Below are 20,569 nucleotides of genomic sequence, written 5' to 3' on the forward strand. Positions count from 1 at the left end.
CACATGTACAGCGCAGTGTGTGTACGGCGCAGTGTGTGTAGTCGGCAAAAGACACATTAATCAAACCATATTTTTTGAAAGCAGAATTGCACATTTAAAAAAACAAAAAACAAAAAAAAAACAATTTTATTATGAATCACGTTTGGGGGAAGATTGGGATACTTTGGGGGTGTGAAGAGACGAACGGCTGGAAGTTGAGGAAGGGGTTCTAGGAGATGGGGTGACGAAAGTACTGGGGGAAGGGAGCACTGGGATGGACATGGAGGCAGGGTGAGACACATTAGGAGTATCCTGCCTGGACCGACTTCCACAGTGTGACCGCCTTACATTGCTCGACCGCCTTGAGCTGGTGGACCGTGGCGTTGACCTGTAAAAAATGGAATGTGGGTCACCCCTCTGATGCTCTGTGGTGGCGGTGCTCCTAGATGGAGGCAAAGTTGTGTCGGTGCTCCTAGAAGTGGAGGTGGTGAAGGTGCTCCGAGAAGGAGACAAACTTGTGTCGGTGCTCAAAGAAGTGGCGGTGATCCTCTGAGACAAAGTCGTGTCGGTGCTCCGAGCAGTAGAAGTGTTGGCGGTGCTCCTTTGATGAGTGGTGGTGGCGGTGCTCCTTTGATGAGTGGTGGTGGCGGTGCTCCTATGATGAGGAGTGGTGGCGGTGCTCCTTGAATGCTGTTGAGTGGTGGTGTCGGTGCTCCTAGACAGAGAATAGGAGTCGGTGGCCCAAGCAGGTTCTGTGGTGGCGGTGCTCCAAGCAGGTGGTGAGGTGGCGGTGGTGGTGCTCCAGACAGGAGCAGCGCTTGCCATTGTGGCGGTGGAGTGTCCAGCAGCACTCGGACTTGGGGTGGTGTAGTGGTGTCCGGCTTGGCTTGGAATGCAGGTGGCCGTGCAGTGGTATGCAGCAGAAGTCGGTAGTGAGGTGTAGCGAGTCAGCGGTGGAACTGTTGGAAATGACATCACTGACTGCTGCACATACTGATTCTGCTGCATAGCCTGCAAGTAAGCAGTGTTGCAGGCCTGTAACACACTCAGCTGTTGCTCAGGACTAAGGTGATCCACCATGCCCCGTTCAATTTTACTAAAGAAATGGTGCACTGGTCTATTGAGGTCGGCCTCCAGCCGTTCAAGGCGCTGGTCGGAAGAGTGGATGAGGTGTTCCATGTGGTTAAATCCGCGTTCCATCAGGGAAAAAACGCTTTCCACTCTTGCTGACAGCACCTTGAGGCTGGCATGAAAGGCCTCGCTCAAGTGCATGAACTCGGGCATGACAGGCCTGTCCAAGGCCCTCTGCCAATGGCGGGTAGTGCCCGCATATCCAGTGGCAGAGACCTGGGACAGGGGAACACCTGATTGACCAGCTTCCTGGTCACCAGCTGTCTGTGTTGCTGACCTGCAAGATGCTTCCTGGCTGTCGGATGGCTGGGACGGGTCCGAGGTCGTCCGATGAAGGGCCGCTCCAGGGACAGGTTGCAGGGTGCTACTCCAGGTGCTGCGGAAAGAAAGGAAATACATTACTATCATGCATTTACAAGAAGCATCTGCTGTGGAATAGAAAAGGACAGGTTAAAAATAAAAAAAAAAAAAAAAAATTATACTTGCGCTCTGATGGCAAGGACCGGTCTCAGGAATGCCAATTCACGATAAGAACGATATTTTCTTCTGGTCCTTGCTGCTGAACCGCTGCGAACCTGTCCCTCAGCACGAACATCAGTGTTGAAGCGGTCCTTCATCGAGCGCCAACATATGCGGACTTTCTTCACTGTTGGAAAAACAAAGATAAAACATTATGCAATGCACTGATGCCAACATCATTATCAGCACACAAACCTGATTGAACTTTACAAACAGTCAATGCGGCATCACAAAATAATTCTATACAAAAAGCAATCACTGTTGATCATGAGGGGACTGATGTGTTTGATGCAAGAATATATATTGCAACAAACACACCAGTACCTTCAAGACCAAGAGTGAAAACAGAATAAAGACAGCAGTGCAATACACAAAGCAATCACTGTTGATCATGAGGGGACTGGTGTGATTGAGGCAAGAATATATATTGCAACAAACACACCAGTACCTTCAAGACCAGTACCTTCAAGACGCCAGCGACCCCATAGACTGTAATGCTATTTTTTGCGCATACCGTGCGCACGCGATTTTTTTTTTACGATGTTGGGCGGAACAAAAAATGCAACATGTAGCGTATGGCGGGTCTGGACGCACACCTGGAAAATGCGCAGCACATGATGATGAACGCGTGCAATCGCTAAACACTGCGCACGCCATATTAGAGATAGGGGAACATTGCGCGTGCGCCCGATAGCGCACAATGCACTGCGCGATAAAACGCTAGTGTGAAACCAGCCTTTGGGTGATATACTCCAAACATGGGTAGGAACCAGCATTCTTCAGAGTCGTTGAGAGTGGGAGCTAGCTCTGCATGACAGTTTTCGAAAATCTTTGACATGAAGGAGAAAAAGTGATCTTTCATCTCTGGTTTCTTTTGCAGATTATGTTTGACAGGAGAAACTTTTTAATGCCTGATTTCTGTTGTTCGGTAAATGTGGTCTGTGGGTTCTCAAGGGAAGAGGTGCGACCCAGCTGTTGGTCTCTTCTTTTACGAGTCCCTTGTCCATTACCTCTAAGAACAACTTGTCCTCTACTGACATTTCAACTTGGTTGTCCTGCTTAGTACTCTGGAAGACTGTGCACCCTAATTGATCCTCATAGCTTCCTGACACCATACTGCTGTCATGAGTAAAGTCTATTAAATGATTGGGTAGTTGGATGCTGTGTGGTAGTTCTCTGACATGGAACTCGTTGTTACAAGGTTGAAACAGAGATGGGCGTCCTTTCTCCAGTGTATTTGTCAGCATGCTTGTCACAAAAGAGGAGGTGTGCATGCGTCCCAAGCATACATTTCCTATTATGACCCATCCTAGGTATAGCTTTTGGGCATAGGGAGCATTGTGGAGCCCATTGATATGACATCTCACTTTATGAACCTGTAGGATATCTCTCCTCAACAGCAGGATAATCTGGGCCTGATGGTCGAGTTCCAGTATAAGGTGTGCTATGCGTTCTAAGTGAGCGTGATGGATTGCCACATCTGGCATAGGAACTTCAGATCTGTTGTGTGGGATCTGGTTACATTCGATGATCGTAGGTAGTGGTAGGCAAAATTGTCCGTCTAAGGACTCGATTTGGTAGTCAGTAGCTTCCTGCCTGCTGTTGTCACAGTACCTGCACACGTCTTTAATGAGTAGGGAGTGCTTGGCCCTTTGATGTTGAATAGGTCAAAGAATGTTGATCTAGCCAAGGATCGATTACTTTGATCATCCAAGATAGCATACAGTCTTACAGCTTTGTCTCTATGGCCTTTTGGTTACACTCTGACGAGACCTTTTTAGTAACATATTTTGTCTGTTGTCCCTTTGTAGACTTCGGTACATTGTGAAGTGATATCTGGTGTAGCTGTAGCAGTGTTCCTTTCCTCCCCGCCATGCTCACTGTCAGCTGGCGTGTTTTGTGCACTCCATGGAGCTGGGCCAGGGTGTAGAGCAGTGTTATGATCTGTGGTGCCACATTCTGTGCATTATACACTGACCTTGCCATCCTTGGCGAGAATGAGTTGTGGACGAGCAGCAATTGTAGCAGATACCGTATTCTTTCAGGAAGTTTCTGCGATCTGTCATGGATTTTTCTCTGAAGGCTCTGCTTTTCAGGAGAGGATGAGGCTTCTGATAAAGCGGGCACTGCTTGTCAGGGTCCTGCATCTTTGTCTCTGATTGGGAGCAGCCAACAGACCTGCAATTAGAACTTAGAGAAGAAACATAAGTCTTGTGTACTGCCACAGACATTCTGCGTGGATTTGCAGCTGGAGACTGTGTGGCATATGACATTGCAAAGTCAAAGCTGGGATTGTTTCTAATTCTTGTTGTTGGTGTATAAAATCTACAAAAACGGACAAGGGAGGGAATGGAACACTGTGCTTGTATTTGTACGTGGAACCATGTGTGAGCCACCTCTCCTGTACATTGTAGGGCAACTTTTGGACCTCTGGCTGTGTTGAGAAATGCAAGTCCCTGTAGGTCATCTTCGTATTTGGCAACTTGGACTTCTATTAGCAGGTCACTTAGTTTTCTAAGTTTCTGGAGACCTTTGTTAGATATTTTAGGAAAATCATTGATTCTTTTGAAAAAGGCTCTTTCTATTACCTCTGCTGAGCTGTAACACTCATCCAGCCTCTTCCAGATCTCTTTGAGGCCAGTCTCTGGGAGGTTTATATTAATGTCTCTGATCCTTACTGCGTGTTTGACTGACTCTTCTCCCAAGTATTTGACTAAGAGGTCTATCTCTTCCCTGTGTAGTAGCCCCAAGTCTCTAGTGACATTTTGTAAGGAAGCTTTCTAAGCTCTGTAACCTTCCGCTTGGTCAGTGAATTTCATGAATCCCTTGGCAACCACTTCACGTCGTGTAAATAACTTAGCAAATTCTGTTGTCAATCGGTTGTCAGCACAGTATACTGGTGATGGGTTGCCCTGATAGTGATGTGAGGTGCATCCGTACCTGTTAGTATCCTCTGGGTGGCAACTGGTGTTGTGTTGCTTCGGTCTGACGTACAATGTGTCAGCAAGGTGATTTACATTGGTTACGTGGTGAGGGGCAAGGTAGTAGGGCATGGTGAATAGGCAGAGGAGTTTTTGCTCCACGTTTTCATGTTTCTATCTGTCCTGGAGTTGAGCCTCATGACTACTCTCACTCTCTTCACTGGAGATGTCGTGTTCACGTTTTGGTACCGGATCAGGAAGTTCATTAATGTACTGAGATGTGCGTTGTGGTGGATCTTGCAGTGGAAACTCCAGACTCGACATGCTGCTTCGCCTATGCAGCTCAGGGTTTTGCGCGGCTTCTAGAGATTCTGCTTCTGCGAGGCTGGCGGCAGCTTCCCTTTTTGCTGCTAGACTTTCTAAGGCAGCATCCACGCGTGCCTGCTCTAATTTAAGTTGCATCTCTTGGTCAGCAAAGCTTGCTCGCATTTTGGCGGCTTCAGCATTTGCGCAGGCAATGGCGACCGCGCTGCTGATGGATGTTGTCTTTGAGGAGACGGAAGTAACAGATCTTGTCCTATGTGATTTGGGGGACATGGTCTCTTGGGGGAATGCTTGGCTGTGCAGAGATTGCTGTTGCTGAATTGACTCTGTGTAGCTGGTGACTTGGATCCCACAAGCTGGATGGTTGCCGTTTCACTGTTCTGTCCTCACTAAATGAGGCAGACTCATGTTGATACAGGAAGATAAACCGCTATACCGGGGTCCAATAAGGAGATTGTGGTTGAGTCTGTGCTTTTATTGAACGTGATAGTATATTGGTGCAGTGAAACTGTAAACAATCATATACATACAATCAGTGCATGGTACAGCAGAAATACATACATGGGTTGGACAAAATAATGGAAACACCTGGAAACATCAACAAAAGTTTGTTTAATATGGTGTAGGTCCACCTTTTGCGGCGATTACAGCCTCAATTCTCCGAGGTATGGATTCATACAAGGTGTGAATTGTTTCCAAAGGAATTGTAGCCCATTTTTCAGTTAAAACACCCTCCAGTTCTTTGAGCGATGATGGTGGTGGAAATCGACGTCTAACTTGAATCTCTAAAATCGACCATAAATGCTCAATAATGTTGAGGTCTGGGGATTGTGGGGGTCAGATGAGATGCTCAACTTCATTACAATGTTCCTCGTGCCATGCTTTAACGATTCTAAGCTGTATGAATTGGTGCATTATCATCCTGAAAGATGGCGTTCCCCTCCGGGAACAGTGCTTGAACCATAGGATGCACTTGGTCGCCCAAAATGCCTAAATAATCGCAGCTGTTAATTCATCCATGAAGGGATATCATTGGCCCGGCGGATCTCCACGAAATAGCACCCCAGATCATCACAGAACCTCCGCCATGTTTTACGGTTGGGAGAAGGCAGTCTGGATGGAATGCTTCTTTCGGCTGTCTCAAAACGTACACTCGGCCGGAGGTCAGAAATAGGGTAAACGATTCGTCTGAGAATATCACATGTTTCCACTGCTCGAGGGACCAATTCTGGAGGTTTCTACACCACTCTAAACGCTTGGAAACATTTGTCATTGAGAGCAGCGGTTTTCGAATTGCAGCTCTTCCGTGGAATTCAGATTTGTGCAGCTCCCGACGAACAGTTTTCGTGGAAACTGGGTTCTGTAGGAGTTCATTGAGCTCAGCAGTGATATTCGGAGCCGTGGTCTTGCGATCCTCTATCACAATTTGCTTTAGAGTCCGACGGTCTCTCTCTGTCAACTTCGACTTTCGGCCGGACCTGTGTTTTGCTGTGGACGTTTTTCCTTCTCTTTCAAACGCAGTCATTGCTTTGGAGACAGTACCTCTTGACACGCCAAGCATTCGGGCACTTTCTGTTACACTAGCGCCTGCCATACGAGCACCAACAATTTGGCCTCTTTGAAAATCCGAGAGGTCTGACATTGGTATCAGGTTCTCATCAATGTTCTAACAATTCTGCAAAACAAACAGTTAATTTACATATCACATAACACAAATCAACTACAAAACATTACCATATGTCACGGTTTGCATGTTTATAACATGTTCGAAGATTATGATGCCAAAACGTTAGGTGTTTCCATTATTTTGTCCAACCCCTGTATATTACACATGTTATACATTGTGCATGAAGGTTTACAAACTATTAGCTGACCCAGGGGTAGGACTGACTAAGCTAGGCTAACATTAGTGCAGAAATTACCTATAGAAAGCATAAATACATACCGCCAATGCAATCGCAAGGGGAATGGTAATGGAGGTGCTTCTTCTTGGATGAAGGAAAATGGAGGCTGAGCTACCATAATGCATTGCAAAAAGCGGAGGAGAATCAGACACAAGAAATAGAGAATAGGACCGTAAACATGACTCTGGCAGCTAGAGGGAGCCAAAACACTACAGACAAATAAAGATTATGAATATGCAAATTTCCTATATTCTTACTAACGAATAACTGCGCAGAATTATGCAAATAATCAGAGATAACATATTAGATGTCGGAGACAGAACAGAGGGGCTACGGTGATGGAATCGCTATAGCCGAATAACTTCCGATATATCACTTAATACCTCAGCTATCAATTGCAGACAGTGGATGAATCTGCACATTGGTGCTGGCTGTATAACACAGCCGCCACTAGCCATACAGGAGCCTGCATAGAGGAGCGCACCGGGACATGCCATCCTCTGATCGGCCTTGTGTGTGTGATGGCAGCCTGATGGGCACAGTCACATATGACGGGTGTAATGCTTGGTGCAGGACTAGTCAGGTGATGGAAGAAGCCCCCTCTCGCCTTCTGGCGATCTGAATGCCACATTCATAGTGGTCCTGGCTGTTAGAGGATTTGTCCACTACTTTCCAAGCTGTAAAGTAATGAAACCCTCTTCTACATCCAGCGATGTCAGTGCGTGGTCACATTGTTATACCATGGCAGCGCTACATCCAGTTAGTGGTTGCTCATGGGCTGCAGCGCTGTCATTTCCCTGGAATTGCATCGGTGTGGAATGCAGTTGTAAGGTTTCTACATAGGGGGTCTACAGCATGTAAGAAGGGGCTGTCCAAGTAGTACTGTGTGAACTAAGGGTGCTGCAGCTGGCGGGACCCCTGATGTGTCCTTGTTCTTTCCTCCGTTCATTGTCTCATTCTCTCCCTCCAGAGGATAAAGCCGCTCAGTCTCTACTGAACAAACTGATCCGAAACAACCTGGTGAACACAACCAACCAAGTGGAGGTCCTGCAGCGAGACCCCAACTCCCCCCTCTACTCCGTCAAGTCCTTCGAGGAGCTGAGGCTGTAAGTGGGTGTCCTGACCTGGAAATAGGGGTTAAATCCAAACACTTAGGATAGAGACTCTCTGGCTGATGCAAAACGACAACTCTCAGCATACCCTGGGGCATTCTGGGAGTAGTAGTTTTTCAACAAAATCTGCACCCTGGGCTGTTAAGCACGTTTTGTTTTTGTTTTTTGTTTGTTTTTTTTTTTGGTGCGGAGGACCCCTGTAATTTCAATAATTCAGCCACTTGATAAACCAGAACATGACAGATTATTATCAGCATTTATTACACTGTGGTCACACACATCCTGCAGCGTCGGCAGATGCTTCTCATTTCTGCGGCTTTTTTCTCACTCGGTAACGTGAAGTAGTAGCGCTAATTACATTACGGAGCCAAATCTCCCGCCTGCATCTCCATGGTAACTGGCTCCTAGCGAGCCCCAACCCGGCACGGAGGCACTGGGGCCTGTAATAGCAGCTTCTCTTTTATGATGGCGTCGGCCTCCAGGACAGATGTGATTCCCAGGAGCTGGAGGAGCTCGATGTGACGGTTTTATTAAGCTGCACAATTTCTTATATTGCTGGAGTCTCATCAATAAAAGACTAAATCAATAAACTTACTCTTACTCTAACGTCAACATAAGTAGCGACTGGGGTCTCGCGTCGCACGGTGGGGGGGGGGTTACAAGGGGTAGCGAAAATATTAACTACTTATTAAGGGTCCACAGTGGCGGAATGGAAACAACAACCCCCCCCCCCCTCTTGTGTCTTTGGTAGTTTGTTTGACCCTTCGGTTTTGCCTTTCCAGGAAGCCCCAACTCCTACAAGGAGTCTACGCCATGGGATTTAACAGACCTTCCAAAATCCAGGAAACCGCACTGCCGATGATGCTGGCCGAGCCGTAAGTGGCCACCTGAGGGTGTGAGAACTTCTGTACTGGAGTTAATGTTCACACGAAGTACAAAGCTTTCTAACAGGGACTTGTCTGGTTGTGTCTTATAGATCACAGAATCTGATTGCTCAGTCACAGTCTGGCACAGGGAAAACTGCCGCCTTCGTACTGGCCATGCTGTCCAGGATCAACGCTGCAAATACCTATCCACAGGTGAGTGTCTGCATACACATTCTGTATTATGCTCCAGAGCTGCACTAACTATTCTGCTGGTGCAGTCACTGTGTACATACATTACTGATCTTGAGTTACATTAGTTATACATGATGACTGTACACAGTATGTGCACCAGTGGAACAGTGAGTTTAGCTTTGGAGTAGAACACTCTTGCTCACATGTCGCCCTTCTCCGCGTCTCCGCAGTGCCTGTGTCTTTCCCCTACATATGAACTCGCTCTGCAAACTGGAAAAGTCATTGAACAGATGGGAAAGTTCTACCCGGAGCTGAAGTTGGCGTACGCTGTGCGAGGGAACAGATGTGAGTGCGTTGCTAGTATTGTCAGGTTAGGTCGGTGATGTGACCAGGTCCTTCATCGTTGGGTCACTTTGTGAGATTGCCTGCAGGAAAATCTTTCTACTTTATCACTTATTTTGTAGACAGAATGTGGGTTACATTCAAAAAGTAGTTTAATCCCTTCTCGACATCCGCCGTATGTGTTATATACTTCGCAAGTCAGATGCAGGTTTATGTATTGGTCAGGGGATGGCAGTGTATTAGCCTGTGACCGGGCTTTAAAGGAGACTGATTTCTGCTAGATGCAGCTATGTTCTCCGACGACACTCCCCCACCCCCTTTTATCGACTGAATCACACCACACTCCCCCCTTTCATCGACCATCTGCGATAACAGCGCTGTGCGTTGCGGCTCCCTGTGTTGTGTGAGTGTTTCTTGTCCCCACAGTGGAGCGCGGCCATAAGCTGCAGGAGCAGATAGTTATCGGGACCCCCGGGACCGTGCTCGACTGGTGCTCCAAGCTGCGGTTTATAGACCCCAAGAAGATTAAGGTGTTTGTGCTGGATGAGGCCGATGTGATGATTGCCACACAGGGTCACCAGGACCAGAGCATCCGCATCCAGAGGTGAGCGCGGGGCATGGCCACGTATCGGCTACTACAGCGGGTACTGCACAGAGGGGTGACCAGACGTTGTATGTTGCAGGATGCTGACTAAGGACTGCCAGATGTTGCTGTTCTCCGCCACCTTTGAAGACTCAGTTTGGCGATTTGCTCAGAAAGTCGTCCCCGAGCCCAACATTATAAAACTGAAGCGAGAGGAGGAGACGCTGGACACGATAAAGCAGTTTTATGTGCTCTGCAGTAACCGGGAAGAGAAGTTCCTGGCACTGTGCAACATCTACGGGTCCATAACCATCGCACAGGCTATGATCTTCTGCCATGTGAGTGTTGGATGGAAATGGTTAATTACGTTGGGTGCATCGGAGCCGTGCCTGTAACGCAGAGCCAATGTCCCACTGCTCCGGCCCGGAGTAGAGATGACTAGTCTGGGCTCTGAGGTCTAGTGCGACGGTGTCAGCTAGGTGGTTAGATGATGGAGAGAAACGGTTCCTTGTCACACCACCGCTTATAATACACAATATTCTCTGCAGACCCGGAAAACTGCTTCCTGGCTCGCGGGTGAGCTGTCTAAAGAAGGCCACCAGGTGGCGGTACTGAGCGGCGAGATGATGGTGGAGCAGAGAGCGGCCGTGATCGACCGATTCAGAGATGGCAAAGAAAAGGTTCTGGTCACCACCAATGTGTGCGCCAGAGGTGGGTAAAGCCCCGCTAATGCCAGGGCCAGGTAGGCATCAAGTCTTGTGTGCGTGACTCGTCTTCCTCTTTCTTCAGGTATCGATGTGGAACAGGTCTCCATAGTCATCAACTTCGATCTTCCCGTGGATAAAGATGGAAATCCAGACAACGAGACCTATCTGCACAGAATCGGACGCACCGGGCGCTTTGGAAAGAGAGGCATCGCCGTCAATATGATCGACAGCAATCACAGTATGAGCATCCTGAAACAGATCGAGCAGCACTTCAGTAAGTAACTGCATGACATGGCGCTGAGCGAGCAGTATGGAAGGTCTACGGGGCCGCTGATGCCATCGATCCTGGTGATCAAATGATTACTGGGGCCTGCCCTCGCAGGAGACCTAAATCGGTTCTGCCAGTGAGTTGTGCCACGAGGCTGATGTTACCTATCACTGTGGCTCCTGTGACTGTCCCGGTTAGGCTGGGATCACACTACCGTGTCTGATGCGAGAAACTGGCACAAGTCTCTCGCATCAACACCAGGCGCTGCCGCCGGCACTCAGGACCGGAGCTGCAGCTGCATAGAAATACCACAGCTCTGGTCCTGAGTGTCGGCGGCAGCGCCGGGTGTTGATGCGAGAGACTCGTGCGAGTTTATCGCATCACACACGGTAGTGTGGTCCTGGCCTTACAGTGAGAAACTTAAAAAAAGTTATTTAGTAGTTAGAGTTTTCTTCACTCCTACACAGAAATGTTGCATCTACCTAAGAGGCACAATAAAAAAATAATTTATTATAGACCATTTTATTTTTTGTGCTGGAAGTTAGTTTTGGTTTTTAGAACCGCGATGAGAGAAATTTTTAGTTAGAAGGGAAAGGAGCCGCGTCCAGATGGAGCGGCCTTCTATGCCATCCCGCCACGGCTCACGTCACTTCTGTCTTTCATAGAGAAACCCATTGTGAAGCTGGACCCAGACAACATCGACGAGATCGAGAGAATCACCAACTGAACAGATCTCACACTGCCACCGCCTCCTCCCGACCTCCAGGATTGTTTCTGAGGATGTCACACTGCAGACGACATCCGAACCGGGACATGGGACATCATTGTTTTTAGGATAGTGTTAAAGAAATTCAAGAATTTTTTTTTCTCTCCCCACTTGTTATGGACCAGGCATTAACCCTTTTTTGCTTCCTCTTAAATTGGGGTTAATCAATTGCACTTCTCAGACTCCCCACTTTGGACTCTACTACCTGCTTAATCACGATGAGATTTTACCTGTATAGTCTTGACCCTGGATGGTGGCCGCCTCCATGGACGCCAATCAACTGAATTACTTTTTTTTTTTTTTTCTTCCCGTGTTTTTATTTGGTCCCTGTCGCCCCTGCTCTGAACTCCAGGTGGGGTACAGCTATTTATTTAGGCTCTTATCTATACTTCACTATGGACTTAATTACTCTTTTAGCTTTATTATCCAGTGACTTGTCCCAGCATTTCCTGCTCGGTGGGTACGACATGCTGGGATATCTTGGGTCACGCTGAGATTAAATAACAGCAAAAAAGACCTCGCTGTGGAGAAAACAAAACCGCCTTTAAATGGATTATCAGATGCCATCACTTTTGCAGCAGGAGCCAAGTGATGTTGCATAGACACAATGCCGTTCTCTTCGTTGTGCAAAAGTGATGGTGTTGGACAACCCCTTAAGGCAATCATGATCTGTGCTGCCCTAAGCACTCCTGCTGCAGGCGTGATGACCAAGGACAGAAATGCCTGTCGCTATTTTCACTGAGTCCCCCTCACCCCTCTTCCACCTATTTCCTTTTTAGCAGTTTGGTTTGTTAAGAAAAAACAATCGCTTCAGAAGAGAAGCAGGAAATTCTTTTACAAAGTAAAAATTTAAAGGCAAAAAAATAAAGAGCGAGATCTGTACCTAAAGTTTTAGGGAAAAAAATAATGGACGATTTCAATTCGACAATGGGAAAAATTAACAGAAATAATGGTCAGGAGCGCAACGTTCGTGGGGAGGGACAGATTCCTGCGGCTCCGATGTTTTCTTATGTGTGAATAAAGAATGTTATGACACCGTGGATCGGCAGCGTCCATTGTGCTCGTTCCCGACAGTTTTAGATCTGTGGATTATAATTGCCACAGTACAAATCACAGTCCTCCATGCAAATGGTTTTTGCTGCAGATACTAAAACATCGTCAAAAAAAACATTGCCATAAAAAAGTGATTGCGCCAGTAACAAAAAAAAAACCAAAAGTTAAATTCTCACACTGCAGATTTTGTTTCAGAAAATTAGTCACCTTTCACAGTCGTGTCAACCAACACAAAAAGTCAAACATTTCTGTAGCAAAATCTGCAGTGTGGGAATTCACCTGTAAAATACTTATTTCATCTGTTGATCTTAGCAACGGTAATATGTGACCTTTAAACTAGAATTGGTCTCCTTCCCCCTCTGGCAGCTGTCACTGTAGTCTCTCTTTATCGCCCTGATAACAGGAGTGTTCTCAGTTGTATGGCAGAGGCTTTCCTGACAAGCAGACAGAAAATGATTGCTCCATGGTGTCACTGTGCATTGATCACTCTGAGGAGAGTGACTGAGCATGTGTCCTCCAGCATTTAGCTCATTAGCTGGAGCTGACTGAGCGTGTGTCCTCCAGCACTCGGGTGGAGGTGATTGAGTTTGTGTGTCCTCTAGTACTTGGCTCATTAGGGGGGAGAGGACTGAGCGTGTGTGCTCCAGTGATCTGCTCTTTAGGTGGAGGTGCACATTACTCTCCACTAACCAGCAGGTGGCGCTGTATCTTGCCTTTATTGATGGGGTGACCCCTTTTATTTGCTTGCGCCTCTTTGGGAGCAGAATACACTTTCTATACATAAACTGATGCTGGCGAGCAAACTCTTCCAATCTGTTTATTAGGTGCGATTAGCAGAAGTAAAGAACGCACGGCAAACACACAGGATCAGCGGAGGACGGAGAGAAGCGCCGCTGCTGCACCGTGTGGGCTGGGGTGATGCTAGAGAACCTATGTATACCCCAGAACGTGGAGGTTTGAGGAGTGTTTGGATCTGCCACATGCTGGGAGTTGTACTTTTGCCACATCATACGTGGCAGATCCCACCACCTTGTGATTCAGTTCTTTCTGTTGAGTGAATGGTCAATATTTTGCTGATCTTAGGTGTCAGGGATCATCTGCACCCAAAACACTGAAAACACTGGAGGTCGGCCGGTATACAATCGGGTTATTTGGGGCTCATCCAGCCGGTCTGGTAAGATGAGGAATCGATGAGAGACTCCAGCACGTACTGAACTATACTGACATCACTGGATCGGCACACACGGCGGCATGTCTAATACTCGTCTCGTGTAACACAAGACCATGCGCAGTGCCCGGCGTCGCCATCTTGTCTGTGGGTTGAAAGGCTGCAATTTATAAAAAAAAAAGATCTTGGCATCGAGAATAAAGTCCCCGAGCTGAACTGGCAGACCAGTACAACGGCTACTGGACCTGCACCGAGCTTTACCAGAGCACCAAAAAGCGAATCTGTCTAATGATGGGAAAGCTGGGTTACATGTGGTACTCTGAGCCCAGCACTCGGCTTTTCTACATTCAGGAGTGCAAGATGTTTACGAAAGGACCCCACAGCGATGTTACCAAGCAGATAGCTGTATGGCCCACGCCACCTGGAGGGTTCGTGACGACCTGAAAAGGATTGGTGACACCTGCCACCTGAAGTGTCCGTGACCTCCTGAAGATGATGGGTGACACCCGCCACCTGAAGGGTCTGTAACCTTCTTAAGATGATATGTGGCCCCCGCCACTTGGAGGGTCTGTGACCTTCTGAAGATGATGGGGCACACCTGCCACCTGGAGGATGTGACCTCCCAAAGATGATGGGTGGCACCCGCCACCTGTAGGGTACATGATCTTCTGAAGATGGTAGGTGACACCCGCCACCTGGAGGGTCTGTGACCTCCCGAAGATGATGGGCGACACCCGACACCTGGAGGGTACGTGACATCCCCCATCTGTAGGGCCCGTGGTATCTTTATTTTGATAGACTCTCCAGACGTTGGGTACCATCTAACTTTTTGAAGACACGGTATCATTTGGGGAATCTGTGACCTTAATATAATGGGTGGCACCAAATACCTGGAGGGTCAGTGACTTGTTTAAGGCGAATTGTGGTACCTGGAGGATCGATTATCTAAAAGTCATCTGTTGCACCCCCAATTAGGAACGACTATGGCCTGAAGACAATGGGTGGCACCCCCCAATTAGGAGGGTCTGTAGCCTCCTCATGCTATTGAATGGCACCGACCTCCTGGAGAGTCTGGGACCTACTAAAATTGCTGGGTAGTATCCAACGCCTGGAACACAATGGTTCTGTCAGGATTCGTGGACTTCAAGGGTATTTTCTATTTTTGGGGCGTGGGAATGACACTACACAGCCTGGTCATGGACTGGCATTTGGGTTTGTGTTTGCGGGTCCCATCGCTGGACTATGGTATATACAGTCAGGTTCAGTCTCTCTGCAGTCGGTGGATGCACAGCACAGACTTGTTGGGGATCCCGCACTCCTGGAGGGTCCGGCTGAGGTCGGTGAAGCTTCTCCTCGGCACCTCCATTGACTCCACACTGCAGTCCTTACACGAGGTCCCCGTCTTCTGCTCCGCCGCTGCCAGGATGCTGTACAATGTGGCCGAGGGGCGGAAGAATTGCTCGAACCTCTGCCCAGAGTGGGACCTGACGGCCAGAAGCAGCCGGGGCTCCTGTGTGGACGGCGGCTCCTGCACTATCACCTCAGAGTCCTCCATGTTGGTTTGGCCGCTGTTCGCTTCTCCACTTCGCTGCCGGTACAGGGTCTTGGTGCTGTGGCGATCGCGGACCTCGGAGGCCAGCCTCATGGCGCTGGCTCTGTGCACCAGTTCATCCTCGATGCTGTCTCCACCACCCACTGACCCAATGGAGGGGAGGACGCGGTAGCGGTTGAGGCTGGAAGATGGAGGTCTGCACGGAAGCTGATGAAGAAGCTCCGGGATATCGTCCCTGGGACTGGACAGTGCTCGCGCTGAAGACACCCTGGGGGTGGGCGACGTGCGGCAGACCTCCATGCTGTGGGCCGCACCCTGCGAGGTGGTCCTGGTGCGACCTTTGGCAGATTTGGGTCTCGTGACGTGCATCCTCTGAAGGGGCTCCCCTGCACCATGAGAACTGAGGCCAGTCGGAGTGGATGCCATATCTATTCACCGGACCTGAAAGAAATGGAGCCAAGTCAGTGTCCTCCATAGCAAAATACCCCCAGAATCTACCCCGTGCCTTCTCAATATAGCAAATCTGAGAGGTGGGCCCCCATATAATGTGCCATGTGCGCCTCCTCTGTATAATATGCCCCCCCCCAGATGTCAATGCCCCGAGTCTACCCCGCGCCTTCTCCCCAATATAGCAAACCTGAGAGGGGGCCCCTGTATAATGTGCCCCCCAAATGTCATCAGTGCCCCCAAATATACCCCGCAACTTGTCCCTAATATAAATAACTTAAGAGAAGGCCTTACCGTATAATGTACCCCCCCACCGGCCTGTATACTGTGCCCACCCCCAGATGTCCGTTCCCCCAAGTCTACCCCGCACCTCCCCAATATAGAAAACCTGAAAAGGGGGCCCCCTTATAATGTGCCCCCTTCCCAAATGTAGTTAGTACCCCGAGCGTTCTCCCCAATATACAGAACCTGAGAGAAGGCCTTACCATATAATGTACCCCCGGCCCGTATAATATGCCCCTGACTCTATACCGCACCTCCTCCTCAGTATAGAAAACCTGAGCAAGAGCAAGGGCCACCCTCTAATGTGCCATCTGCACCTTTCCTGTATATTGTGCCCCTTCAGGTGTCAACAGTGCCCACCCGCACCTCCCCAAGATAGAGAACAGAACTTGAGAAGGCCTAACCGTATAATGTGCCCTCTATCTCGTATAATGTTCCCCCATCCCGTATTATGTTCCCCTCATCCAGTATAATGAGTCACTGGTCCGTATAATGTGTCCCCCCCATCCAGTATAATGGGTATAATGTGCCCCCATCCAATATAATGGCTCTCCGGTCCGTATAATATGCCCCCCATCCAGTATAATTGGTCCCCGGTCCATATAACGTGCCCACCAATCCAGTATAATGTGCCCCCATCCAGTATAATGTGTCCCCGGCCTGTATAATGTGCCCCCCATCCAGTATAATGGGTCCCCCATCCAGTATAATGGGTCTCCGGTAGGTATAATGTGTCCACTGTCCAGTATAATGTACCCCCAGCCCATATAATAGTGCCCCCCATCCAATATTATGTGTCCCTGGCCTGTATAATGTGCCCCCCCCCCATGGCCCGTATAATGTGTTCCCGGTACTTGTAATGTGTCCCCTCACCCCCATGATGCCCCCATCCAGTATAATGTGTCCCCGGCCTGTATAATGGGTCCCCCATCCAGTATAATGGGTCTCCGGTAGGTATAATGTGTCCACTGTCCAGTATAATGTACCCCCAGCCCATATAATAGTGCCCCCCATCCAATATTATGTGTCCCTGGCCTGTATAATGTGCCCCCCCCCCCCCATGGCCCGTATGATGTGTTCCCGGTACTTGTAATGTGTCCCCTCACCCCCATGATGCCCCCATCCAGTATAATGTGTCCCCGGCCTGTATAATGTGCCCCCCATCCAGTATAATGGGTCCCCCATCCAGTATAATGGGTCTCCGGTAGGTATAATGTGTCCACTGTCCAGTATAATGTACTCCCAGCCAATATAATAGTGCCCCCCATCCAATATTATGTGTCCCTGGCCTGTATAATGTGCCCCCATCCAGTATAATGGATCCCCCCATGGCCCATATAATGTGCCCCCCATCCAGTATAATGTGTCCCCTGTCCAGTATAATGTGTCCCCCAGCCCATATAATGTGCCCACATTTGAACTCGGTGCACCTCAATACTCCATATAGTTGGGGACCCCACACACACTCTGCACCCCTCGTCTTGATCTTAGGCCTCCATCGTGTGCCGCTAAATACAACAGTTGCAGCTCAGGTGTCACCGCAGCCGCCTCCACCTGCAGATTCCGCTGTGTGACCCTGCGCCTCATGTCCATACTCCTGCCCACATTGATGCCTGCAGGGCACTGCGCGACACACAGGAGGCGCCCTCCTAATTCTGTGTCATCAGCACCCCATCATAAGCATTGACCACACACCCCTATAGATGGTTCATTCCTGCAGAACGTCTCGTAATCTACTTCGGTTGATTGGAATCATCCATCAATTAATGGGGGGGTGAAAATACCGGCTCTCTAACCTACCTCTTCCACCAGCATATAAACCCCACGTAACCCGCAACCGCTCCGGTAACCAGTCTATTCGCCCACTTACAAACCGCCCCAGGGTTACCTGTCCACGGACGCTCTTATCGCCGCCATCTGTGAGTCCAGTAGCAGCTAGTAAACAACCCTGTCTCCCGGGGTAACCATGCGTTACTCGCGCTTCTGACGTCATCACGCTTAACAGGAACTTCTCAGCTGCTGACAGATGTCGCCGTTATAGATAACGCCATGTTGTTGGTTGGCTACAGTCAGGGAAGAACCTGAAGCCAAGTGGGCTAACACGTTGCAGAAAATTTCTGCACAAAAACCTGAATCCCTTCCCAGAAACCGCACCTATTTTTCCGCGGCGGTTTTTGCGCGGTTTTGATGCGTTTTTGATGCATTTTTTACCGCAGCGGTTTCTAAACGCATGGGAGAAGCCAAAACCGCGGAAAAATCCGCAAAATTAATGAGCATGCTGCGTTTTTTTCGCAGTAAAAAACGCATCAATGTGCACAAAAAGTGCAAAATGCATAGAAATGACTGTGCAGCTTATTTTTAGCGGTTTTATAGGTTTTATAGTGAAAACCGCGGTAAAAACCGCTAAAAAAAACGCTGTGTGTGAACACAGCCTTAGGCTGAGTGCAGACGTACTTTTTGGCCCTGCGGATTTTTCTGCACAGAATGGAAGAAATCCGCAGGTCAAATGACCTGCATTTTTCCTGCAGATTTCTTCCATTTTTCATGCGGTTTTGTTGCGGTTTTTGTGCGGTTTTCCATTGCGGTTTTCCCCCTGCGGATTTGGTGACAGGGGAGATGGAAAACCGCACAAAAGAAGTAACATGCTGCGGATTTTGTACCGCAGGAAAACCGCGCAGAAAAATCCGCAGCGTCTGCACAGCGGGTTTTTTTTTAAATTAATTTTAAGGCTACTGTACATCACAATGCGGATATGCAACGTTTCTGCGGATCCGCTGCAAATCTGCATCGTGTGCACACAGCCTTAGGCTGTGTGGACACGCTGCGGATTATGTGCGGATTCATCCGCACGGATTTTGTAAAATCCGCAGGTGAAACCGCAGGTCAAAAGACCTGCGGTTTTACCTGCGGATTGCTCTGCGGTTTTGCCCTGCGGTTTTTCATCTCAATGGAGATGGCAAACCGCAGCGGAATCCGCAGAAAGAATTGACATGTCAATTCTTTCTGCGGATTGAAAACCGCAGATAATCCGCGCGGAAAATTCCGCACCGTCTGCACTGCGGTTTTTGATTCCCATAGGGAATCATGGTACTGTACACCGCAGTAGAAACTGCTGCGGGTCCGCAGCGGCCAAAACCGCTGCGGAACCGCAGCAAAATCCACAGCGTGTGCACACAGCCTTAGGCTAAAGGCCCTTTTACATTTAGCGATGCACCAGCGATCCAACCAGCGATCCGACCCGGTCAGGATCGCTGGTGCATCGCTAAATGATCGCTAGTGAGCTTTCATACAGAAAGATCTCACAGCGATGCAGCAGCGACACAGCGATCCTGCGTCCTCCCGCCCGCCTCCACGCGTCGCTGGACGTCACAGCAGGAAGTCTCAGCAGGAAGCGCCCGACGAGAAATGGAGCCGGGCATTCTCGCGCGATCAGCGATGAGCAGCGGGGGAGCCGGTCGGAGGTAAGTATCACACATAGCGATATCGCTAGCAATATCGCTATAACGTCACAAAACCAGTGACGATTTAGCGATATTGCTAGCGATATCGCTTAGTGTAAAACCCCCTTAAGTGCACACGTACCGGAACTCTCGAGGAAATTACCGCGAGAATTCCGGAATTCCATTCCGTGGGAAAATCGCATTTTAAATTCCCGCGATTTTCCCACGGAAAAACTAGCATTTTGCAAGCGTATTTAGCTTGCAAAATGCTAGCGGTTTCCAAGCGATCTGTAGCATCGCTTGGAGAACTGATTGACAGGTTGGTCACACTCGTCAAACATAGTGTTTGACTAGTGTGACCAACTTTTTACTACTGAGGCCGCCTATGCAGCATCAGTAGTAAAAGAATGTAAAAAAAAATGGTGTTATTCTTACCTTCCGACGTCCCGCGCATCTGTTCCCAGTAATCCTTTGCGAAAATGCCCGCGATGACGTCCGTTCTCGCGGGGTCGCGATGTCTCGCGGTAATTCGTGATGACGTCGCGCGAATGACCGCGAGACTTCGCGATCCCGCAAGAACGGACGCCATCGCGGGCATTTCCGCAAAGGCTTACTGGGACCGGGAGCGTGGAGAAAGGCGGGAAGGCTGCGCGGGACGCCGGAAGGTGAGAATAACAATATTTTTTATTTTAAATTCTATTTTTTACAGGGATATGGTACCCACAGCCCGGAGGACAGTGGGTACCATCCGCAATTGTTCTGCTTACTTTCCGCATGGTGTGCACAGCCACATGTGGGAAGCGGAACAATGCAATCCTATGGGTGCGGGATCGCCGTGATTCCGCAAAATTAATGAGCATGCTGCGGTTTTTACCGCAAAGCGATTCCGCTGCGGTAGAAACCGCAGCATTAGCACAGCATTGCGGAATCCCATAGGAATGCATGGGATGCTTATTTTTCGCGAAAAAAACGCCACGTGTGAACTCAGCCTTAGGCTATGTGCCCACGCTAGC

General features: G+C 48.9%; 2 protein-coding genes across 4 annotated transcripts in view; one reads left to right on the top strand and one right to left on the bottom strand.

Annotated features, from left to right (window-relative positions):
• Window positions 1-12,654, top strand: part of LOC141085168 (ATP-dependent RNA helicase DDX19B) — a 59,054-nt gene extending 46,400 nt beyond the window's left edge. Inside the window, exons 4-12 of the mRNA XM_073570365.1 lie at window positions 7,749-7,884; window positions 8,673-8,765; window positions 8,867-8,969; window positions 9,179-9,293; window positions 9,717-9,894; window positions 9,974-10,211; window positions 10,422-10,584; window positions 10,663-10,854; window positions 11,514-12,654. Coding sequence (XP_073426466.1) covers window positions 7,749-7,884; window positions 8,673-8,765; window positions 8,867-8,969; window positions 9,179-9,293; window positions 9,717-9,894; window positions 9,974-10,211; window positions 10,422-10,584; window positions 10,663-10,854; window positions 11,514-11,575 — 1,280 coding nt within the window. The 3' untranslated portion in view covers window positions 11,576-12,654. The remainder of the gene's footprint in view (window positions 1-7,748; window positions 7,885-8,672; window positions 8,766-8,866; window positions 8,970-9,178; window positions 9,294-9,716; window positions 9,895-9,973; window positions 10,212-10,421; window positions 10,585-10,662; window positions 10,855-11,513) is intronic.
• Window positions 12,655-13,470: 816 nt separating this feature from the next.
• Window positions 13,471-18,158, bottom strand: UBXN10 (UBX domain protein 10). Of its 3 annotated transcripts, none has more exons than XM_073570366.1 (2): window positions 18,005-18,158; window positions 13,471-15,828 (listed from the first exon to the last, which is right to left on the bottom strand). In XM_073570366.1, exon 2 carries the CDS (start codon window positions 15,811-15,813, stop codon window positions 15,097-15,099), a length of 717 nt encoding a protein of 238 aa, XP_073426467.1. In that variant the 5' UTR covers window positions 15,814-15,828; window positions 18,005-18,158; the 3' UTR covers window positions 13,471-15,096. The 3 variants fall into 3 exon arrangements, with proteins under 3 accessions (XP_073426467.1, XP_073426469.1, XP_073426468.1); XM_073570368.1 differs by lacking the exon at window positions 18,005-18,158 and adding an exon at window positions 17,671-17,854; XM_073570367.1 differs by lacking the exon at window positions 18,005-18,158 and adding an exon at window positions 17,547-17,664.
• Between the last annotated feature and the right edge of the window lie 2,411 nt (window positions 18,159-20,569).

This window comes from Dendrobates tinctorius, unplaced genomic scaffold (assembly GCF_039654945.1).
Source record: "Dendrobates tinctorius isolate UK_male_01 unplaced genomic scaffold, ASM3965494v1 ptg000028l, whole genome shotgun sequence".
NCBI lineage: Eukaryota > Metazoa > Chordata > Amphibia > Anura > Dendrobatidae > Dendrobates > Dendrobates tinctorius.